This window comes from Mustela putorius, unplaced genomic scaffold (genome assembly GCF_011764305.1).
Source record: "Mustela putorius furo isolate JIRA1106 unplaced genomic scaffold, ASM1176430v1.1 tig00000460_pilon_pilon_pilon, whole genome shotgun sequence".
In the NCBI taxonomy this organism is placed as follows: Eukaryota; Metazoa; Chordata; class Mammalia; order Carnivora; family Mustelidae; genus Mustela; species Mustela putorius.
Genome location: NW_025421389.1, coordinates 10,094,880 through 10,118,995, shown reverse-complemented (window position 1 = coordinate 10,118,995; position 24,116 = coordinate 10,094,880). Strand labels below are relative to the sequence as shown.

Below are 24,116 nucleotides of genomic sequence, written 5' to 3'. Positions count from 1 at the left end.
CTTGTGCTTACCCTCCCTCAAGTTTTGTTTTGGCTGTATCTTCCGTAATTGAGCTTTAGCTGACAGAAGAGGCACAAGGAAGGGACAAGGTTGTGGCAGCAGAAATCTGGGAAACTAAGGATGATACTACATCTGATTCTCACTGGTGGCCTCTGCATTTCTGTTCACACTCCCAAACCACTCCTCTTTCCCAACTGTGAAGGGGATGGGGCTGCTTCCCCATGGGGCTTGGTGGTCTGAGGCAGAATACGTGGAACAGAAACTGTTGTGGGCTTGGGAGCCTCTTCTCCTACAACCAGGGGAGACTCAGACCCTGCGAGTCCTGGGTTTAAGCAAGGAAGACCAACGGCCTCCTGAGGCAAAATGAACCAAGGCAAGGCAGCAACACTGCCTTACCACTCTACAGACTCAAGAATGCAATGATAACAAAGCCTCCCTCTTTATTTGCCCTGGACCACAAGTTGAAAATATCAGGACAAAGCAAAAACCAACATACTCTTAAGAACTTTTCTATTCTTGTCTTCTTCCTCTTTTCCTTCTTCTTTTATTTATTAATTATTATTATTATTATTTTGGTTGGTTGGGGAGGCTTGGAAAAAATGAAGAGAGCTCTGGAGGAAAGCAAGAAGAGCTACATGTTTCGATGCTTGGAAGGAGGGACAGTCCTTATCATGAGGGCTCACTTGGTTAAAAACCCCAACCTAGTGAACATCATCAGAGTGGCAAGATGGGGGGCCTGGAGCTAGAGGGAAGCGGGTCCCTTCACCCCTGGACTGTGTTCCTGGGAGGGGTGGTTGGCTACAGTGGACTGGGGAACAACAATGTTGCATAGTTTTGTAAATTTACAAATCCCTCTGGCCAGCTACAGGGGAATAAAAGGGCAGAGAGCATACCCCAGGCAAAGATTCATTTTTCTTAAGGACGGAGGAAATGAACTCTGATGCTATGTACCGCGTCTGAAATCTTCCTGGCAGGTGTCGGGAGGAACCAGACGAATGACCGGCGGAGTTACCTGTCAAGTCAGGCCCCTGGGGACTTTAGGGGACGCTGGTACCTGTTTCCATCAGGAACACTAGCTGGAAAACGCAAACTTGCAACAGAGGAAACGTACTCTTCCCTTCTCTGGGTTAAAAGGGTGGTCGAGGCTGGCCAGGGGGAAACACTGGTGTGGTCTCTCTCTGCAGATCTATTTTCTGAGTCCCTGCACTGCAGCTGTTGAATTTCCAGACACAAACAAGTATGCATTCTGTGAGCCTGGCCGAGCCCACACAACAAGGAAGAGCCAAGCTGGATTCCATTCTGCTTTGCACATCAGCAGCTCTGTCGCCAGCTGAACTCCAGGGCAAATGCTGTGGCTGCTAACGATGCAGCCGGGCGGGATGGTACTGCTGGACCGATACGGGCAGTGCGTGAGGGACACGCTGGGACTCAGTTATTTTGGGGACAATGAGAAATGGAAGGAGATGGGGAGTTGCAGAAATGTACATCAGTCTCGAAAAAAGGTACACAGCAAGGGAAAAGCTGGTTTTACTAGTCATCCCCAACAGGCCTGTGTGTGTGCTTGTTTATGTTTAGGTAAGCCTGGCCTCCCACTCACTAACGAGTCGGCAGACAGGGAAAAGGCAGTCAACTCCATGTTGAAGGCCACGGTGCAGAGTGGGGCACCACACAGAGGTGACCAGCAGCCACCAGCCGAGGGCACTGCTGTAGGGGCTGAAATCCTCTTTGTTTTGTCTCGTGCCCCCAGGGCGAGTCCTCCCAGAGGAGCCCCCTGTTCCTCATTCACCCTAGGGCTCTGTATAGCCTCCTCTCTGCCCAGGTCACCAGTTATTTGAAGAGGTCTTGAGAGAAAGTGAAAGGGAAGGATGAAGGGGTCAAAGTCAATAAAAAAAAAAAAAAGGGAAGATGCAAATGTTTATATGTTCCTTCTTTTTCACTAGAATGTGAGTTTTTGATGTCTCCTATTTTCATCTCATCCATTTGTGACCAACACTGTCTCCCCTATACTAGACCCTATGGAAGACTGAGCCAGGAAGAGGGGAGGAGATACAGAGTGGAAGTTGGGATTTGGGGGGCTCTCAGGGAGGTCTTGGGGGCAGGTGAGCAATGCAGTTCTGTGTAGAAAGGACAGAGGGGGCACCCGGGGGTCTCAGTCCGTTAAGCATCCGACTCTTGATCTTGGCTCAGGTCATGATTGTGAGATTGAGCCCTACATCGGTTGCTGCTCTGGGCGTGGGGTCTGTTAAGATTCTCTCTCCCTCTCCCTCTGCTCCTTCCTCTGCCCTCTCCCTCCTCCCCCTGCTCACACACGCACATGTGTAAGCGCATTCTCTCTCAAAAAAGAAAGAAAGAAAGAAAAAGCTGAGTGGGGCCATTGCAAGTGTTGGGGTCAGAAGAGTTGCGAGGTGGGGATAAATTCTGACGTGGAGAGAAGGGGCTGAGGTTGGTGGGATGATGGTGCTTAGAAACATTTCAGCATTCCTCAAGTCCTAGGAGAATCTGGTATCTCTGGCTGGTCATTATATCAAAGGGAGGATGGGGTGTTCGCAGAGTGGATGGGATAGTCTTCCTCGAGAATAATGAGTCCAGAGGCATCTCACTGCCACTGCCACCTCCAAGTCAGACATTTCCCCTAGAGCTGTGGTTCTTAAACCAACAGGCTCCACATTACCATGGAACTTGCTAGAAATGCAGATTCTCAGAAACCCCGCCCCCAGCTCCTTACCCACTGACTCGGAAACTCAATTTTTTTTTTTTGGACTCGGAAACTCTTGGTGTAAGGCCCAGCAATCTGTATTTTAAGAATCCCTATAGATGATTCTAATGCCCACTGGAGTTGGGGAACCACCGGTGTAGATTATAATGAAGAGTTGCCGGAGGGAACCAGATTCAGCAGGAGGGAGGCCTGAGAGCCTGAGGCCAGGTGCCAGCTTCCCTGGGTGTGTTTGAGGTTAGCTGACCGAGTGTTAGCTCCCGTCCTTGGGCTTCGGGTCCTTGGCCCTTTCCAAAGAAACATTGAACCAGCTCATACCACTGCCTTGGCACAAGATCACACTTTAGTTCAGAGACACATTTGCATAAATACTTGAAATGGATCCACGCCTGCAGGTGGAGGCCTGAGAACCCGCGGCTCACCACAGTCCTGCAGCTCTGCAGCCCCTCCGGCCATGGAGCTGAATACCGAGGACAGTCAAGGTCACTTCTGAAGACCATTTGGGGGCGCAGCTAGGGCGCTTTGACATTCATCATTATCCTCCCCACTCTGCACTTCTCTTTTACTAAGGTTTTTCCCCTCTGAGGTAGATTATTTATCGGGGAAACCAAATAGGAAAACTTTTTTTCATTTGACTGTGCTAGTCCTTTGCAAACAGGCTGAGCCTCCTGTTTGGGTCAATAAGCGCATTTTTAACCTTTTAACCTATACCCTCTACCCGAACCCACACTAGGTCCTACCCACCAGATAGTAGACTTTAGGATCTGTCATCTGCATCCTCGTCTCCCCATTAAGAATTCATGCCACATGGAGGGGCTGTGGCAATGACACGCCTGGGTAGACCATGCCACCTCCACAAGTAGGGTCCCTGCAGTGGGTACCCTGGTCTGTGCTCCAGCACCCCGAGTCCATGAGCACGAGACCATCCCCCACCCTGCCCAGGATCACAGCGGGCAGGGCTGGCTTCCACAGGGCTTGGCATCCTCAGGTTTCAGAGCTTCACTGCAGGTGGTGGAGGCCTGGGCGCTGGGGTCCAGGCACTCCACGGTCCTCCGCTGCCAGCCGGCTCCACAACTGCTGGAGCACTCAGACCAGTCCCCCAGGACCCACTGAGCGTTGAGCAGGGGCTGGATGACGTTGGTGGTCGCTCTCTCCTTGCTGTTCTGTGTACTGAAGTTCACGTCATTAGGAACGAAGAAGGTATACTTGACTTTGGGGGGAAAGACCTCACCAGGGACAGTCAGGAGCTGCACGGTCAGAGGCTCGGGCAGGGGCCGGAAGCTCTGTAGCCGCTCCAGGGTGGCAATGGAACCGCTGTATTTAAGGATGGTCCCCTTCACCAAGATGTCCTGCTCTATGGCAGAGATGGCCAGGTTCCCATTAAGCAGGTACTGCCCATCGGCCGTCTTCAGTGCCAGGTAGTTGCCATCGTTCTGGACCCCCGGGTGGCTCCGTTGTTTCACATCAATGTTAGTGGCACCAGCGGGGATGGTCACAATGTCATTGTAGCCATAACTATGATAGGAACAGAAAGACAACCTGAGGACCCAGCCTAGCACCTCAGCAAGTTAGCGTGCTGGTGACTAGGGGGGCAGTCATAGAGGGTTAGCAAAGCATCAAGCAGTTGCCCCAAAGTTCCTCATAACTACAATGGAGACCGACAAGAATGTTTTGCACATTGGGATTTTCAAGGGTTTTTGCTTTGCTTGGTGGCTCTGCTTCAAACGTTCGCACTTTGGATGTGTGAATCTGGATATCAGCACAGAGGAAGACATCCCAGAAGGACTTGCCAAGCTGTCTGGGTGCTGCTGAAGCTGGCAGCTCTTGGCTCAAGTGAGATCTCAATCCTGCTTAGCTCCCCGCAGGGCCATAAACCTTCACTGGGCCCCCTGCATACCCAGAGTTCAAACCCATGCAGAAAAATCTGCTCCACACACCAGTCCCAGAATCCGACAAGAATGGACATCTCTCTCTACCTCTTAGAGCCTATCAGCCCCTAGTATTTGGTTCATAGGGGCCCCAGGTCAGGAGCCAGAGTGAGAAAAGTTGCTTCTAGTTGCCTTCCTCTGTGTTTCAGCTCTACTATAGCTCTAGGACTTTACATGGGATGGAGAAACCTTAGTTTTTATTCTTCTCTTCTGGGGCGAAGTGTTTGGGTTACAAAGGCTGGGAGGAAAGCAAAGAAGATTGAGGACAGGCAGTTGGTTCTCTGCTAGTCTTGCCTTCAGCCCACTCAGGCTAGCTGCTGAATCTAGGGCAGCTTTGAAAGGCTCTGCAGCCCCATATGTCTAACGCCTATGAGAAAGCCGGCTAACAGACCCAGGATCTGAATATCCCACACCACATGCTTCTTTTTTTCTATATCTCTTGTGTTTAACTTTGAGGCCTGCCAAGTTGTCTGCTGTTCTGTTCTCCTAGCCGGACGAGGTGAGAGATGGAAAGAGACCAAGAGGGACGCAGCATGGCCATATAACTTATGCCATGGCCCTTCCTCTCTGGGAATCGTAAGCCATGGCAGGAATTAAGACACCTGGGCTCTGCTCCTGGCTGTCATTAACTATCAGTATGACCTCAGTCATGTGATCTTTTTGTGGCCTTGGTTTCTTCATCTGTAAATTGGGTATAAGAGTACTGGCCACCTGATAGACTTATTTTAGGAATCAAATGAGGCCATAGAAATGAAAGCACTTAAGAAAAAAAGAAGTGAAAGCTCTTCAGTATTAGGAATTTCATGAACATATGGCATTAAGGTCCACAATAGCATCCAGAGTTCTCAGATTCATGAAAGCAAGGCCACCAAGATCCCCTTCTTCAGACCCCCTTTTGAATGAACCACCTGCAAAAAGGATGGGACTCACTGGTGTAGGGTGGGGTGTCCTTCCCAAAACAGGCCCAGAAGAGCTGTTTTCTGGCAAGGTCCCAGGTTACTCAGCAGAGCTCTATGGCCAGTTGACTCAGAGCTGACACACCCCTATCCTTAGGGCCTCTGGCTGCCCTGTGCCCCATCCGCTCTATGGGGCAGACCCTGAGCCAAGCGTTCCGCCCATCTCATGACTTATTATGGTGATTCTGAGATAGACGGGACTCCCAGTGCTTTACAGAGAAACTACAGCTCAGGCCCGCATGGGTAGTAAGTAGCTGCCACAATTCACATTAAGGCCAGTGTGATGCTGAAGCCTATTCCATTCTTGTAGAACCTACGCACAGAACTATGGGTGAGACTCACCTGGAGGGGTTGAGGGAACCAGACACCTTCCTGCATGAATTGCCTTTGCCCCCACACACCCCACATTTGTCCAGCTTTCTAGGCGAGTCCACCACGTGGTCACAGCCAGCCTTGACACACTGGCCACGGACACAGATGGCCAGAGTCTCTGGTCCACACAGGGTGCCATCGATCACCTGCAGGAGGGAAATGGAAGGTAACAGAGGGCGTGGTGTGCATAGAGGCAGCCCATAGGTGGGGTCGGAGCAGGGGGCCTTCCTCCTCACCCGTGGTTCTGAGCTCCAGAAAGATTCTCACCTTGGCCTCGAACACTTTGAATTCACTCCTTCCCCGGGCTCGGCAGAACAACTTGCAGCGGTCCCGGGGGGACACCCCTGCATACTTGGGGACCCACTGTAGGAGGTTCCCATCCATGTCAGTGTAATTGTAGGCATTATACTTCTCACACTGCTGCTCCCTGAAGCTTTTCCCTATAAAGAGGAAGACACGGTATGACGTTGACATTCCTTGCTGAAGCCGGGAGGACCCAGTAGCAGAAATGCCAGGATTCAGGGCCCCTTCCTTCCTCCTGGTTTTGATCCAATCCCAGGACATAGGTTCAGTGTCAACTGGGCCCAGCGTTCCTAGACATGTCTGACCTAGGTCCGTGTGGCCTGGGAAGGAGCCTGCAGCCTCAAGCTGGGCTTTCTGCGACAAATATTCTTTCCATTTGGGGAAGATACCGATGCTGTTTTATAGGTGAATACACTTAGGAACAGGGGACAATCAGTAAGCTCGAACAATCCGTGGAGCATATTTTTGGGCCCTGCTAATCATGCTCTGTTTTGACTTCCTTGGTGACTATGAACGTGTGGCCAGAGACTGTCAGATCGACATCTCTAGCTCTGACCTTGCCCCTATTACAGCTCACCTATTGTAATTCCAGATGTCTCTGGGGGACCTCCATGGGTAGCGGTGCAATTACCTCCAGCTCAGAAAAAAGCCCAACCCCAAATGGTTCCTCCATGAACTGGTTTAGTTTTCTTTTGGGGATACTGCCACATTTTGGTGTGAGACGGGCATCTGGTATCCGCTTAACACTTGAGTATCTAGATCGACTATTTCCAACCTGTCCTCATGTCCTACACACTATTTGTGACAATCTGTGATTTTAAGTGTCTCCTTCCCACTCTCACCATCTGAGTCCACGCTCCTCAAGTCCAGGCCTCTTGGTTTCCTGTGAGACCTAGTACCCAACCTCCTCTCCCATCCTGCATCATGCTGCTTCCAGAACAGTCTGTCAGAAGTAAGAAATGTTCCCCACACCCCCCAGATCCTGAAATTAAAGCTGCTCTTACTACTGAGGTTCTCTATCCTAGCTGTATCTCTGCATGGCCTATGGGGACTTTTCAAAACACAGATGGCCCTACCTTCCTCCTGAGAGTCTGATTCAATGCATCTGTGGGGTCCGGGCCTCTGTGTTTCAACAAGCTTCACAGGTGACGTGACGGGACAGCTGGCCCAGAGAACCTCCAGAGACCATTTCAGCTTTCCCAGATCTTTGCTGTGCAGCCTTGAAATGTTAGTGGGCTGCTTGACTCCAGCCGAGTGAATGCTAGCCCTCAGAAGCCTCCCCTCTCTGCGTGGGCATGTGTCCTCCCACACCCAATCACCATCTCCAGCCTCCAGGCCCTGCACAGCCTTGACTCCCTGTGAAGCTTCTGGCTAGCCCAGGCTTTTCCTTGCTCTGGATCCTGCATAGGCGGCGGCCCCAGCCTCAGAGCTTTAGGCTTTAATTGCTTTGTAAAAGGCATATGGATCTCTAAGTAGCCTGCAAGTTCTCTGAGGACAACGAGCATGCTTTGTGCTTTTTTACAAAGTCATTTGCAACATCCATTATAGTTTGAGCCACACGAGAGGCACTAAAAACTACTTATTGATGGAGAGGCTGATCCCAGGGTAACGGAAATCACAACGTCTACCTTGTGCCTTATCTTCATCCCTCCCCTTCGTCTCTCTCTCCCTCTCTCTCTTCACTGCATATGCCAGGCAAACTCTCATGATTCCAGGGCAAAGTTTCTAGAGCCGCATGCCACTGCAGATCCTTCCTGTCTTGCAAAACTGCAAAGCCTACAGATTTCCTCATTAGACACCAACCCAATGTCAGTGTGTCTTTGCACTTGGATGCATCTCTCTTAAAACTCTGCTTGTCTTTTGCTGTCTGCCAATATTTCCTGGAGCTGCACAAAGGGGAGTTGGATGGGATGGTGGGGAAAAACTGCTAATGATTCCCTCTCACCAGTTCTGCTGCTACCCCTGCTGCCTCTGAGTTAATGTGTGTGCTCTCTCTTGGGTACTAGGGGGGTAGGAATGTATGTCAAGGGGAGGTAGAGGCAGTGCTGCTCCCTAGTAAGCTTCCATCAGGCAGTTGCCACGGCCTCAAGGGAAGATGGGCAACTCTTCTCAGCAGGAATGTACATTAGAATCAGATTCAGAAACGCTCCCTCCACCCTGGGCTGAATGTTGGCTGGAAAGACAGTAGAGGTTTGGCTCTGACACTTGCTTTGGAAAACACTTCTATTCTGCACACAGACAAGGGTTCAGATGCCTCCAGAAGGATTATTATCTGAGACGTTAGCCTCTGCAGAGCTCCTCCCAACCCCCTGAATAAGTTTGGTTGGGAATGACATCCTTGATTTCCACATCTTGGAAGATCAGGGCAATCTCTTTCCTTGGCTTTGCTACACTTTCTCAGCACAATGAGAGTTGGGGCCATTAGGGTTTGTCCTAAAACTTGGTGCCTTGCAGGGTCTCTTTATGTCTGGTTCCCAGGAAAGCTCTGCATCCCGGGAGACCCACCCTACTTCCTGTCTGGGGATCTGCTACAGTGACAACAGTAGTGGCTGTCAGGTCTGATTACCGTCAGGGGGGCATTCCTCTGTGTGGCATGACTGATACTTGGCTCTCCGACCCAGGCAGTATCTTCCTCCATTCTGAGGCTCAGGGTCCTTGCACTCACGGTGTGAAAATTGAACTCCTCCTCCACAGGTCCGGGAGCATTCTCCCCAGGGTCCCCATGGGGCCCAGCCTCCATCCACCACCGCCTGCAACACACAAGGCCACACTGAGTCAGGAGCAGAGGTGGGGAGGCCTCAGCTCTCAGTGTAACAAGGGGCCATGGCCCTGACCTCCTCATCTAGTTATGCTCATCCTGGTGGGTGTTGTTCAGTAAACTGCCTTAGTCATTTTTTAGTGACTGTGTGGCTTACTTGGAGATTGGCCTCTTGAACACAGAGGATGTGCTGGACTTGTTCACTGCTAACTCCCCAGTGCCTAAAAACAGGGCCTTGCCATTAGTGAGGAGCTTGGTATTAGTTGTTGAATGAAACAACATTTTATAGGAATAAAGTTGGGTCTAATGCAGCAGTTCTCCATCAGGGCCATTTTTATCCTTTGGGGACATCTGGCAGTGTTTGAAGACACTTTGGTTGTCACAGTTGGGGAGGGCGTATGTTGCTGGCCTTTAGCAGGTAGAGGTTGGGGCACTGCTAAGCATTCAGCAATGAAAGGCCTACCACAAGCCTCCAGTAATGTGTGTCCAACAATGAACATCCAACAGGGAACATCCAACAATGAACATCCAACAATGAACATCCAACAGGGAACATCCAACAATGAACATCCAACAATGAACATCCAACGGGGAACATCCAACAGGGAACATCCAACAATGAACATCCAATAGGGAACATCCAACAAGGAACTTCCAACAATGAACATCCAACAGGGAACATCCAACAGGGAACATCCAACAGGGAACATCCAACAAGGAACTTCCAACAAGGAGCATCCAACAATGAGATTCTAACAATGAGATTCCAACAATGAATGTCCAAGAATGAGCATCTGACAATGAACGCCTAACAATGAAGAAGACAGTCTCCTACAACCAGCACATATGTGACCCCAAATGTCTCTAGTGCTGAAGTTGAGAAGTCCTTATTTAAAGGAATAATTGCTGGGAGCTGTTGCTATTGGTCTACCGGCTCCCAGTTCCAATGGTAGGATAATGCCTGGGAAATCATCAGAGTTGCTTCCATCCTTATAATCAACCTATGAGAACAAACCTTTGCCCTTGATTGCTTCCGAGTTTTAGAAAGGGAAATACTTGTAAGAAATGACAAAAGTAATATCTGCTTATATAAAAAGTGAAAAATACAGAAAAATATAAAAAAGAAAACTTAAAAAAACCCCACTACCCCAGTAAAACCACTGATGGGATTTTCATCAATAATCTCTCACACTTTTGCTCTGATAATCATAAAGATGTGATGTCTTAATTGTACATAGTTATGATTCTGTCACATGTATAGTGCTCTATGATCTGTTCTTTGCCCTTAAAAATAGACGATAAACATCGTCCCATGATCATTCCATGTCAAACTCTCCCTGAATTGAGCTTGGCTCTGGTGCTGGGGAATGTTGGACAGACCTCCTCCCCTACTCTCAGTAATGTGTGAAGCACGTGCTTTGGGGAGGGAGGGGGTAGAAAGACTCAGTACAGAGAAGAGAAACTCAGTGTCTGGATGGGGAGGATGAGAAGAGGCTGAGAATGGATCTGTGACCGCTGGCCTGGATCAAGCTTAGCCAGAGTGGGGCTTACCTGAGCCAAGCCGGATGCCGAGCCTCAGAGAAAAGGACATGCTGCTGAGGACAGCGCTCTGGAGAGTGAGTGCTCAGGCCACCCTGGTGATTCAGGGCTGGGCCCGGACCAGGCCGTGAAACTCAGCGGATGCTGTCTCATAGGCAGGGCTCAGTGACTCTCAGTAGAAATGTGATCGGCCTCACAGTTTGCAAGTATTAAGAGCAGGGCAAAGAAGCGAATCATTTAAAAAACTCTCACTGATGTTGCCTTGGTATTTCTTGTTTAAGTTTACTCTGTCCTAGGCCAAGTTGTCTCTGCCTGGCCAGAGACAGCTCTGATTCCCTCTCTCCTCCTGAGTACGGAAGGCTCACAGTTAGTCTCATTCTCCTGACCTCTGAATACGCATGCAGCTCCGACAGGGGTGGGCTAGGAATACTTTTCCCTCAGCTCTTGATTGAATGTTCCTCTTCTGCCATCCCTCTGTCTGTTTCTAATGGAATTCATAATGGACTCCCTTTACTGAATGCCCACAATCGGGTCTTTGTGCCGGAAGGCTTCATGCCTATCTCCTACCCTCATAAACCTTCAAGAAAACTCCAAAACAGTTCCAAAGGGGGAGTTCCCAGAATGCCCTGAGCACAAGCGGCATCGTCCGCCTCGTGAGTCCAGCCTCAAAGGGCTCCTCTTGAGTTTGGCTAAATAAGCTTTGCTTTATTTGTTAAAAGAGGAATGATTTTACTCAGAAGTCATAGTTGCAGCCTGGTCCAAAGTCTCTTCAGTCATGGCTCTCCAGTGTGGTTTCCTCCTGGAAAATAGCCCTCCCTTCTCTTTCCTCCCACACCCCCCAGTGGCCATCCCTCACCTTGGGCCTGTCCACTTCCTCCTCAGGCAGACAGCTGCCATCCCAGCAGAGGTGCCCAGGCCCACAGGGCGTCCCATCCGCCCATGGCAGACTGCCGTTCTTCGTGTGGCAAAGGGGCTCGGCGCCATCCATGTGGCACCAGAGCTGGGCGCAGACGTCCTGTGCTGAGGTGTTGGGGCAGTGGCGGAAACTCAGCCCAAAGATCTGCTTGCACTGCTGGTCCAGCTCATAGAGGGCCCTGCGGCCTGGCAGGTCTGACGGGAGGGGCAGGGCCGAGGTGGGGGCATCCAGGAGACAGTCTCCTGAGAAATGGAGGCAAGCAGAGGAACAAGAATGACGAGCAGGGGTTTCCCACTCTCAGCTCCCCCATGGCCTCCCACGTTACACTTACATCCCTACTGATGGGGTGTAAGGCCTAGCCATCATAGTTTCTTTGACCATAACCTAAAAACGGTCAACACTCAATCATCTAGATGAGCTTATCCAATTTTTGACTATAAGTTAAGTACAATTTTATTAGGATTGAATGTTTTTGGTTATCCAGAGCATTCTACATACATGCAGTGTGCACCTAGAATTGGAACTGTAATACTGGTCTACAGCACGTATAATTGGGGGCGCACATGTGCTCTCAGAAACCATGGCATGCAAAATAAAGCCTAAGGACTGATGTTTGGATAATCAACTAGTTTTGTATCTTAGGTGTCCCTGTCTCCTTTGATGAGAACAACCAAGGGTAAGTTGTGTTTCCACTGCTGTACTGAGTAAGCCGAATGGTTTTAACCCAGCACATCACCCACCTGTACTCCCTACCCTTATTCTCCTACTGACCTGTTCCCTGCCTCTTTGCCATTTCTGAGCTACTGCACAATCTATCTCTCCAGCCCCAATGGTTTCTTTTCTCCTCCATACAGCATCCTTCTATTCCTTCGAACCTCCAGACAAACCTTCTCAGACTAATTCCACTTGCTCTGGGATTTCATCTAACTTACCTCAGCATGCTGGCTGCTGGAAGACAGGGCAAGGAAGACTAGGCTTGTGGGGGATGGTTAGCCTGCCAGTGGCACACGAGGCGAGGTGAGGAGCACCTCTCTGATGTCGGTTCTACCCGAATTGTCTCTACTGCTCTGTGAAAGAGCTCAGCCAGAAAGTGCCTAGGTGCCAGTAGCACTCCAGCGATCACCGGGGCAGGCAGGGCAGACCCCAAACACCAGCAGCTGACGAAAAAGAAGCAAAGAGAAGCTGAGGGACACCTACCGTGTCCCCCGTCCAGGAGCTCCGTGAGGTACATGGCACTGCAGGGAGACCAGGGCAGCGTCTTGTTCAGGTGGACGAAGAGGGGCGCCATCATGTGGTGTTTACCCATGGGCCCAAAGAGCCGTGCACAGGGTTTGGAGTCATCATGCGGCATGCTGAGGACATGCCCTGCAGGGGAGAGAAACCCAAAGCCCATCCTAGTCAGTGTCCACTGCCCTCCTGCTCGCCCTGTCCCACCCCAAGGGCTCCCCACATGGCCCAGCACCCCTCTCCCTTTCTCTGACCCCTCTCTCTCCACTGACCAAAGAGGGCGTCTCAGGGGGCAACCAGTCACTAGCTCCTCACAGGGGCGGCCATGTCCTTATTCCTTAAAGATTTTTGGTTTGGGCTTCACTCTGGGCTTTTCTCTTGCAGAAAACCTGGGAACCTTGATATCCCTTTGTTTTCTGCCTCAGCCTGTCCTTGTCCTCAATGAGTCACTCCCTCACACAGCGCTCTTTGCAATTGATTTTCCCAGAATTCTTACCGTTACTGCTTCGCTTGGGCAAAGCGTCACAATTTTACCCGAGCGTTTATTTCATTTCGGCGTTTCCCTGGTGACCCCTGATGATGGTCCAAGACCCTATTTTAATATTATGGCCTCAGCTCAGGGTGAAAATGGAGAAAGCACAGTACCTATTTGCATATAATCACTCTGTCAAAACTCTGAGTGGAACCTGGTCAAGTGTGAGAGCTGCATCTTCCTTAGCCCCTGGGCTGGCCTGGATTTGAAAGAGGCTGTTCCCTTGGACAGAATACAGTCTAGTCAGCTTGGCATGGGAAGTCTTACCGAGCTCGTGGGCCAGGGTGTAGGCTGCCTGGAGCCCCTCATCCTCGATCACAGAGCAGCTCTTGTTGGGGTCGCAGATTGTGCCAATGTCCGCCACACCCAGGGTGTCACACATCCCCTCCTTCCCACAGAAGTTCTGCTTGGTGGAGAGAGTGAGGGTGTGACAACAGACATACAGTAGGAAATCTTCCTATTTCTGCTCTTCCTGAGTTGAAGGAAATCTTTTTTTTAAAGAGAAGGGTAGAGAGAGGGAGGGGGAGGGACAGAAGGCAGGGGAGAGACACAAGGCAGGGGAGAGAGAGCGTCTCAAGCAGACTCCATGCCCAGCACAGAGCCTGACACAGGGCTTGGTTTCACAACCCCATGACCATGACCCGAGCAGAAATCAAGAGCCAGATGTTGAACCGACTGTACCACCCAGGTGCCCCTAAAGGAAAATTTTTAAGCTGAAGGCCCTATTTCTTTGCAAAGGCCACTCATGTGAGGAAGTCTACTTCTTTTTATTCTTCTTCTTCTTCTTCTTCTTTTTAAATTTCTTCTTCTTCTTCTTCTTCTTCTTTTTTTTTAAAGATTTTATTTATTTCTTTGACAGACAGAGATCACAAGTAGGCAGAGAGGCAGGCAGAGACAGAGAGAAGCAGGCTCCCCGCTGAGCAAAGAACCCAATTCGGAACTCCATCCCAGGACCCTGAGATCATGACCTGAGCCGAAGGCAGAGGCTTAACCCACTGAGCCACCCAGGCACCCTCTATTTCTTTTTCTACTTTGGTGCGTCCTACGGCTGGCTGGCTGCAACTTTGTGTCCTAGAGTTGGTGTGTCCTAGGGCTGGCTTGGTCTGGGAGTCAGGATAGCATAGTTCTGAAGAGTACTGACCCTGCAGCAAGACTGCCTAGGCCTGACTATATGGGTGCCACCACTGTGGGGGTGGGGGCAATCTGTGCCTCAGTTTCCTCCGTTGTAAAATGGGCCTGTGTGGGCTTGTTGTGAGGACTGAAGGCATCAACAGGGCTTGGCACATGTTATTAGATTTTCCAGCCTTCAGGAAGCTATCTGTTTCAATTGCACAGCTAGGAGGACAAGCCTCCTTGTTTGGAGAAATCTCGAGGGTGACCCCAGTTTCTTGCCTCTGTGTTTAACAATCATTGTGGTGGACCTCCTCTCTTCATTCCAACTCCAGATTTTTGCCTGGGCAGTTTGAGCCCATTTCCTCTTGCTATGACCTCAGCAGACAGCTGGTCACAAACTTTTGGAAAAGAGCCCTTACGAGATTCCTCTCCTTCCCTTGCAAATACCTCACACTTGTCCTCATGACCTCCCCCTCATCATTCCACACACGAGGCTCCTGGCGTCCAGCTGGGGCCAGCAGGGAGACATTTCCCATGTTTGGGCAGGCCCTGTGGTCCTCCCTTTGATCCGCCCATCCCGCCTCCCTTCCTGCCTGGGCTCTCTGGAGCCAGCCCACGGACCTGTCTGGTGAGCAGAATGGCCGTGTCGAAGTGTTCTGGGTGCCGGTCACTGGGCTGGTTGAAACGCCGCTGCCAGCTGCAGAAGTTGCGCAGGGTGAGCCCCCCATTGTCAGACACTTCCGGGCCCCACTTTTCATCCTCCACAATCAGCACTTTTACCACCATGAGGTGGATGGCGTTTTTAATGCTGGGGTGCTTGTAGATACGGGCTGCCACGGACATCAGCGTCAGGATGTGGTTCTGTTGGAGAAGAGGGAGCAGGGGGAGGGAAGGGTTCAATCTCCCAGCCCATGGCCTTCTGCCTGCTGCCACCGCCCCTCAGTGTGCCAGGCTCTGTGCTGGGCACTGGATATACGCCACTTGCAGAAGACTCACAAAATCCCAGAGGTCCTGGCCTGATTTCTTTTCATTTTACATATAAGAAAATTGGAGGCTCAGTGAGTGGCCCAAGATCACAGAGCTAATAGTGCAAGGCCAACATCGGAACCCAGATGGCTGGGCTCCAAAGCCTGTGCCTTTAATGTCTCGACCAGCCACATGTGGCTGTGTAAAACGGAGTTAGTTAAAATTCAATAAAATTAAAATTACAGTGCCTCCACCACACTGGCCACGTTTCAAGTACATCAGTAGCCACCTATAGGTCAAGGCTTCTGTATTAAACTGAGCAGACAGGACATTTCTAGCATCACCAGAAGGTCCCATGGGACTGTACTCATTATTCTGCTTTAACTTGAACACCCAGCGCCTCCCTGCCAAGCATCCCCATCCCCTCTCTGTTCTCAGCCCAGAAGCAATTACTGGAGTGTTCAGGGTTAGTAGGATGTGTCCCTTAGAAGCCAGTGGAGCCTCTTCCTGGTGCCTGCTGGGGAAACTTCTCCTCTTCAGGATGAGCCCTGTTAACCTGAAATCGTTCCAACAGGCACCACTCACGGCGAGCCTGCCCCCGTCACCAGACCCACACCTCATTAAATGGGCACGCTCACTCTGTGAAGTAGGCATTATCATCCCGGTTTTATAAATGAGGGAGTAGAGAGGTTCACATGAGTTAAATAAGCTGTCTAAGGTCACACAGCTCTGAAAGCCAGGACACCAGCCCAGGCACGTCTGTCTCTGAGGCCTACACTCTTCAAATGAACTTTCCCAGTGCTTGACTGCTGGGTTTCTGGACAACCACGAAAGGTTTCTTCCTTTCTGCCAGGGGCTTGAGAGGAGGCAGTGGGCCTAATGAGAGCCAGGCGCTGAGGATCACACCTGCTTCCAGTTTTGCCCAGGCCAGCTGAAGGAGTTCACATCATTGCTTGGCCTCTGTCCTATCCTTGGCCTGCCAACTGCTCCCAAGGCTTTGGAGGCGGCCAGATGGAGCTCACTCTCCTGCCTCAGGGACCTCGAGAAGTGAGTCCTCTTGGATTGTTTTGCAGAAGAGAAAGGGGCAGAGGCACGCATGCCTTCAGCCGGGAGTGTGGCCAACCGAGCTGCCATTCATTTGCCGTGCTCCCCGTTCCCTAGGGCACCATCTCCCGCAAGCCTTTCTTTTTTCCCTCCTGTGGTCTGGAAGGTAGGAGTGGAAGGAGGGGCAAAGAGGGTGAAAGGCTAAAGAGGGACACTCCGTCGGTTGAGGCCACGTGTGGGAGTTCCAGACGAATCCTATTATTTGTGAATGGGATCTGTCTGTTCACCTCACGGGCAACAAGCCAGGTATTTTGTAAGCCCTACAAACAGGGGTTGGCAGGTTTCTTAGCGTGTCAAGCACTCTCGCTATGTTTAGGCTGATGTAAACATCTTATCAGCAAAGCTGAAACTTGGCGCTTGCTCCTGGAGCTGGATTCCTGAGGGAGAAAAGCAATCACATCATTATGCAACTGGGGGTGAGGGCTGAGGAGTGGGAGCTTGCTGAGGCTGCTTCCTGGCCAGGCCTTTGCTGTTCCCAGGGGGCAGACAGAGTCTCCTGCTCTCTTGCCCCAGGAGAGGTTGAGTCTGATGGGCCAGGGACCAAGACCTGAAATTTCTTCAGAGCTAGCCTGCAACTCTCCGCACAAGATCTCTTCACTTTGAGTCTCAGTTTCACAGTCTCAGAATTGGGGAGATGATGTTTTACCAAGAAGATGTTAACACAAGAGCATCAGTCCTGGAAGGTTTGGGTTTAAGAGGGCTCAGCGTTCTCAAGTGACCAGATCAGACTGAGGTTCTGGGGCAACGTGGCTGAGTGGGGACCATGCACCCCAGTGCCACAAAGGGTGTCAATTTTTGCGCAAAGGAAGAGGTGGGGCATCAGGGGAGGCTTCCCGACACTCAGAATTTCAGGGAGTCCTCTCTGCAGGTCAGGTAGCTCAGAGCATCCTCTAGACACTAAATAACTATCAGGTGAGTGGGCTTCAGAGCCATTTCCTGTCAAGGAAGTGGGTTAGAGTTGGGAGCATTTGGATGTCCTCTGGGTGCTATTTCAGAAGACAATTTTCTTTGCAAGAAAACTGCAAGGACTACACAGTCCCAGTGTTTCTGTTAAAATCCCCAATCCTGGTTCTACTTACCTCCCCTTTTGTCTTGCCTCACTGAGATTTTGGAGGTGGGAGGTACTACCATCCCCACTGTTAGCTCCTCTGGGAAACCATGGCAGGGATGCCTGATATTTGCAGAGCATCTTATAGATCCCTAGGGGAAGGACACGGTCGGGGCAGTAGCTGAGGGTCTGTGAGCCTCTGAGTCTTGGCCAGTACCCTGGGCCAAAAGGCTAAGCCTGACTTAGAGTTCCATGGAGAGAGGGCTCAGGAGCCAGTCAAGAAGAAGGTCAGATGGCTCACTCTACCACCTAGTGCCTATTTGTACTTCTTTGTGCACCATTGAAGTGTGGGCTGCTTGCTGAAGAATGTGAATGAGATGGCACCCCTAGTGGACTGGGGGAACAAGATGGCACCCACCATGGCAGACAGCCTCCAAGAACCATCTCAGGCAGGTGGGAGCCCATGACCAACCTGGCCAGGGGTGGTCAAACAACCCTGCTCTTGAATGACTTGGGGACCTCAGGCTCCTGATTCTCATTAGGAAAAGGCATGATATTATTTTAGGCAGTGTCCTTCTTCATTGGTGCCCCTACAACCTGAAGAGAAAGAAATGGCCTAGGCAGCTGGGCTGGGTCACAGCCTCTTTGATTCTTTGTGATACAACTCAGGACATTCCTCCCCCAGAGCTCCCATGGCAGCCAAAGCCAACTGCTGTGGGAGTCTAGAAGTCTGGGCCTGGGCCAAATGCATTTCCAGCAGCTCCTGTACTCAGAGGGTCATCCCTATGCTTTGCTAATTTGCTCTTCATACCGTGGTTCTGTCACTGCTTCTTGCAGCACTCCTGGGAGAGGCAAGGAGAGGAAGAGCAGCATCATGGAAACTCTCTGACCTCAGCCACTGGTGCCCTACTTTTCCTACTGGGGGGTCTCTCTGGGGCCCAAGACTGCTGAGGAGGTGGTGGAGAAGCAAAGAAGAGTAAAGAGGCAGTTGGAGAAAAGAGAGGGTCCTGCACTGATGTCCTTCATCTCTCCTCGTTCTCAAAACAGCAGGGGGCAATGTCACCTCTCCAAAACCACACACACTTAGCACAAGGGGTTAAGCTTAAACACTCTGAGTAGAGCAAGCTGAAAAGGAAGGCCTCCCTGCCGTGTGGGACAGCAGAGCTGATGTGGCAGTGGATTGACTGCGAAGGCACATCCTACCCTGATAAATCACCAAAGGCAACTTCAGTATTAGCTATGCTTTGTTGAGCACCTACTATGTGCCAGGCACTGGGTCATGTGCTTTCCGTGTTTTATTGTATCCTCCAGGCAATGCTGGGACATTGGTATAACTGTTCCTATTTTTCTGGGGAGGAAAACAAGGTCCAGAGAAATTGGTAACTTGTTCAGGGACACTCAGCTATATCGATGATCCTTCAAAGTATATGTTCTTCATCACCCCACTGACTGCCTCCTCTCCTCGCTGCTACAAGGACAGCCACAGCATAGCCAAAACAAACCCAAAGCATGCCAGCAAGCAAGCCTACCCCTGGCATTGTCTATACCTGCAGAGGCAGAAGTGGTCAATCAAAGACCTTTGAATATTAAGGCACTTTCTTTGGGAAAGACTTCCTATTGTTACTCATTCTGACTGGAGCAGACAAAAGAGACGTAAAAGACTTGTTCGCTTGCTAGAAGGGGAACACAGTTCACACATGGACATGTCTCTCCCCCTTGAAGATGTAGGTAGCTACAGAGCAATTGAGGCACGTGTCTGCTTCGGTTATTTTCCAAACCAGGATGCTTTTGCGAGTGAAGACGATGCTATTAATAATCATGCCAGAAGAGGCCTAAATGGGGACTGTGCTGGGATCTGTGATCATTTTAGTATTAGGGCTTGTGGAAGACATTTTTCCAGAGGTTATGGGTAAGGGGAGAAGGAATGGCTGGGATTTAACCCTCTTCTGAAATCACTTACGGGTAGCCTGACATCTTGGGAAAACTATGGTTTCCTCTGGGGATGAGGAGTCCCCCTCCCTGGACCCTCTCTGCTCAGCAGAGAATGTAGAGCTCAGCTGGCCAGTGATACACTGGCCGGTCAGAGTTCTAGTCTGAGCGTGAGGCGCGGCTCTGCCCACCACACACTGCTTTCCGCGGGACACGTTTGTCCAGGCAACAATCAGCGGCAGCCGGATGCAGACAGAGTTAATGGCGTCTTCTGAGGTGGTCCCTCTTTCAGAAAGCCCCCTTTGTCTGAGCTCATTAACTCTGAAACCAGATAAGAAGGTGGGCGGCAGGGGCCCCTTCTGTCAAGGGATTAAGTGAACTCAAGTGTGCAGAGTTCTGGAAAACTTCATTGTCGCTTCACAGTGTGACCAGCCCAGAGCATGGCTAATTCTTTCTGTTGGCCTTGAAGGTGGTTTCTTCCCAGGATAGGGCCTCCCACTTTGGCTGGGCATCTTTGGACTGCTGGATTCCGCGACCCATTCCCACAATATAGACAAGTGTAGGGGGTAAGCTGAGCCACAGTCACAGGCCCTCCTTCGGCTAAAGAAACCTCACGGTACAATAATAAAGAACACTGCCCCCAGATTCAGGAGACTGGGGTCATGACCCAGCCCTGCCGCTTACCAGCTGTGTGACTTTGAGAAAGTCACAGATTCCCTGTCAGCTCTACCTTCCTCCTCTGCCTCTCTCAGAGGTATTTCTGCTGAGGTGATGCATGCAAACCATTGTACAAACTGAATGTTCTCAGAGAATGGCTTCCCCACCGAGTGATGAACTTTCTAGAAGACTCATCATGAAGTATCCTCACTGATGCTTGCATTAATCCTGATGACCTGGATCTGGCTTCACAGATGAGGAAATGCACCCTCCAGGGGGTAAATTCTCTTCATCCTTACCGTATACCTCAAGTTGCTAAGACATCCCCATACTGCCTTCCATCCGTGTCAATGAAGTCTCCAGGAGACTCCCTGAAGAATAAAGAACTGGATTCTATTTCAGGGAGACGGGTCTGGGCAGGAAAGGTCTTGGGGAACTAGAACTTGACATTCATTCTTGTCTTGACTGAGCTCATGGACCTGTTAAGGAAGGTCAAGGGACTGAGCTAAGAAGTTCAAGTCTATTCTGTGGCATCTCCAGAGCAGGTGAGCAGTCAAAGCAAAGGGGTCAGTGGGAGGTCATAGGAGCAGCCGTCCCTCAGCCTCTGCCCCATCCCAGCTTGGTGACAGCAAGGGTGTAAATGGGCTGTGACATAATGAGACCAAGGCGGGGGTGATGGAGCTGGTCCAGTCGAAAGCACTTTTCCTTTGGGTGTAAGACCCAGAAGTTTGTACTCTAGGGAAAGGACCTCAGCCTACACAGGGCCTGATGTGCTCTTCTGACCTGCGTAGGCTGGCTGGGTGCAAGGTGTGGGTCTGTGAATGGCCCAGAAATGGTGTATGTGGAGGGGGAGGGGATGGGATAAGCATGCCCCTGTCATCCAGCCAGAAATCTGGGCGCGCTCCTGGGTGTCTATGTGAAGAGAACCTGGGGAAGACCCAGCCCAGCCAAATACATCCTTGAGGTAAATACTCAGTATCTTAAATTACTAGGTGATGGTGGGCTGAGACAGCTAGACGGTAGGAAAGCACTAGAGAAAACATTTTGGCTCTGAAGTCTGAAAAGTCATTACATTTTCTGATGCTTCTTTGTGTTCTTGTCGTATTTCCTATCTCCTGGTTCTTAGGCCGAAGTCAGAACCTGGTTCCTGCATAGGGACGGACTCAAGCATCTCAGCTCTGGGTTTGCAATGGCCTCTTTCTGGTAGAGCCGCCTAGTAGCCAGGTGTGGTCGTCCTAACCTGTAATGGGAGAAGCCCTGCTTGCCACCCTCTTGAGGACTTGCTTGGGGAAAAGGAGTCAGAGGAGTCAGCTGGTGCCTCCCCCCGCTCTCAGGGTAGTCAGGGAAGCGGATATTCAATCCTCATAGTCTGGAAGCCCATTGGGAAGACTGCACTGATGGCTCAAAGCTGCCTTAACGGTGCTCTGGGAGAAGTGACTCCTACAACAGTGTGCAAAGGGGCGTGCTCCTGCAGGAGCCAGGGAAGCAGCCCATGGACCTCTCACCCCCAGCTCTTCCCAGCCTTCCATCTAGATGCATTTCCCAGGGATTGCAGATGGATAAAGACGGCATGCATCATCTAGATTGTTCTGTACCGCTGATGCAGAAGCACTCATACCCCCCAACAGTCAGGCATAGGCTGAACCTAGAAGAGGGCTACTGGCCAAAATTGCCATTACAGAAAAGGCATTAACTGAGCTGCAGCAATGGCCAGGAACCCTGTGGCAAGCATCTCTGACCTCTGGGCAGATCAGGTGTTCTCTACCTAGCACACCTCTGGTTTTGTGCTCCCCAGGGGAAGAGAAAGCACAACTCTCTCCGGGAACTCTTGTACTTCACCAGGTTCTTGGGGAAGGAGTTGGGACATGGGCTGACATAGACTTCTCCTGCCAAGGCTGCACCCCTCTGAGTCTAGTTAGACATGGTTTGGCTACAGGAGTTGTCCTCTGAATTCAGTTTTCCTGCCCAAGCTCAGGAGAAAGCTGTGTCTGGGCTGAGAGCCGCTGGGGTGGACCAAGGAACATTAACTGAAAGAGCTCATATCCCCACTCCCTCTCCCCTCCCTTTTCCACTGAAGCTTCAGTTTCCCAGGCTGAGCCCCCAGGCAGAAATTCTGCTCCCCTCCCTTTTTTGTGCTGATGCGGGCACTGCCAAGTTCGGGCCAGGGCCGAGTGCCAGGTTGGCAAGGTAGTCCATGCCCCTAGATCAGAACCAGCTGGGCACACAGAAGTTGGGCAGCCCCTTTCCAGGTTCAACTCCCTCCAAACAATATCTTTTACTTATGGCAACCTCAGTTCTGTCTGCAAAGGGAATGAAATAGACCCATCTTTCCGTCCCAGCTGACTATCCTTGGGAACCTCTCAGGTCTGGACACAGTGGAGGGCTGAGAAATGGAGGGTGGGGTGGATGCTCTTCCCAAATGTTCAGTTATCATCTCTGTTGGGAGAGGCAGGTGCCTGGGGGAGGGGGCGCGCTTTAAAACCCACTTTGGTTCAGTTTGCCAAGTGCTGAAGGAGATTCAGGATGCGAGGGGTGAAGGTGGGCAGCAAAGGAGGAAGCACCAGGACCTCCACTCCAAACTGCAAGGGCCGCGGGGCGGGGTCTGGAGGTGGCCCAAGTGTCAGAGGTTAAGAAAAGAGTTTTTGCACTTTCTCAGGAAAGAACCTTGTTGGGGTCAGTCTTGGGAGGATGAGGAACTGTAAAGAGATGATTTGGGAGGCTCTAGGAGGTGGCTGGGGGCCTCCAGGCAAAGTGAGTCAGTCCTACCTGTAGGTCGGCTCCATAGAAGGCAGCCATGGACGCATCGGCCACCAGCAGCGTTTCCACGAAGCGAGCCTCAGACACAAACCGCTTGGTCCTACTCGTGGCCCCCAGGGGTGGTGGCAGCTCGCTGGCGCCTTCTGCCTCCTCTTCTTTGCCCCCTTCCTCCTCCTCCTCCATTTCCTCCTCCTCCTCCACCTCTTCGCTCTCCCGCTCCTCGTCTCCTCTCTCCTGCCTCTGATCCTCTCCCTTCACCTCCCACTCAGGTCCTCCGGGGAGGGGGTGGGCTTCAGAGGCGGCGAGCCCGGGGGTCTCACGGCGCGCCCCATGCCCCCAGCGCTGCAGGCGGTGCGGCTGGCGCAGGGAGCCCCCTGAGCCCTGCGGCTGGATGGTGAACTCCTCGCCGTCCAGCAGGAAAGAGCCGCTCAGCCCGCGGCACAGGCTGACGGCCGCCAGCGACTCGGGCTCCCCATTCACCGTGCCAGAGAAGAAGCAGTCGCGCAGCTCCTGCTCGCCCCCGGCCGCTGGGTCGGAGCCCCCGAGGCGCTCGATCTTGAACTCGGGCGCCAGGAAGCTGGCGTCGGGCTCCAGGCGCAGCACGAAGCCCTTGCCGAAGGCGGACAGGTGGAACGCGAGCTCGCCCGCGCTGCCCGGCAACCGCGTGGGCTCCACCAGCTCCGAGGCCTGCCCCCGGGCGCCGGGCCGGGCCGGGGCGCCGCGGACGAGCGGCGGCGGCGGCGGCAGCAGCAAGAGCAGCAGCAGCGGCAGGAGCGGCGGCCACCGAGGGGCGGCGCGGGGCATGGGGGCTCCGGCTGCGGCGCGGGAGAGGGAAGAAGGCGGCCCGGCGCGGGCAGGTGTTGGCTGCGCGAGCGCAGCCCGGCCGCTCTCTCCAGGAAAAAGCAAATCAATCAGCTCGCTGGCCGACTCTGCTCGTGGGGGCCTGGCGACGGCGGCGACAGCGACAGCGGCGGTCCCCGAGCGGCCCCTCTGGCTGGCGCAGGCCGCTCCTCCTGCGCCCGCCCGCCCGCCGAGCCGAGCGCGAGCAACTGGCGCCCCGGCCCGCGTGCGCCGGTCCTCCGCCCCTGTCCCGCGCGCAATCCGCGCGCAGCCGCCTCCTGCCTCCTCTCCACCCCGGGAAGCACCGAGTGGGCTGCCGAGCCCTTCGTATTTATACTTCCTTCCCGGCTTTGACATAAGAGGTTTATTTTTGATCTCTCACTATTCCCGTTTCCCCTCCCCTGGGATCAGAGAGAGAAACTGAAAAGAGGGAGCGAGAGAGGAGAGAAAAAAATTTT

At 52.0% G+C, this 24,116-nt stretch overlaps 1 protein-coding gene across 2 annotated transcripts; it reads right to left on the bottom strand.

Annotated features, from left to right (window-relative positions):
- Window positions 1–3,034: 3,034 nt before the first annotated feature.
- Window positions 3,035–24,089, bottom strand: ADAMTS8 (ADAM metallopeptidase with thrombospondin type 1 motif 8). 2 transcript variants are annotated; one of them, XM_004763928.3, is made up of 9 exons: window positions 22,828–24,089; window positions 14,979–15,218; window positions 13,512–13,647; window positions 12,683–12,850; window positions 11,426–11,727; window positions 8,839–9,022; window positions 6,237–6,409; window positions 5,940–6,115; window positions 3,035–4,228 (listed from the first exon to the last, which is right to left on the bottom strand). In XM_004763928.3, the coding sequence occupies exons 1-9, from the start codon at window positions 24,013–24,015 to the stop codon at window positions 3,658–3,660; spliced, it is 3,138 nt and encodes a 1,045-aa protein (XP_004763985.3). In that variant the 5' UTR covers window positions 24,016–24,089; the 3' UTR covers window positions 3,035–3,657. The 2 variants fall into 2 exon arrangements, with proteins under 2 accessions (XP_004763985.3, XP_044936279.1); XM_045080344.1 differs by lacking the exon at window positions 14,979–15,218.
- Window positions 24,090–24,116: the final 27 nt, after the last annotated feature.

Coding starts and splice junctions, on each gene's coding strand:
- ADAMTS8 (XM_004763928.3), bottom strand. CDS start 24,015: ATGTCAAAGCCGGGAAGGAAGTATAAATACGAAGGGCTCGGCAGCCCA. Junction 12,851..13,511: donor CACCCTGGCCCACGAGCTCG/GTAAGACTTCCC, acceptor TCTCCCCTGCAG/GGCATGTCCTCAGCATGCCG. Junction 6,410..8,838: donor AGAGGAATGCCCCCCTGACG/GTAATCAGACCT, acceptor TCCTCTTTATAG/GGAAAAGCTTCAGGGAGCAG.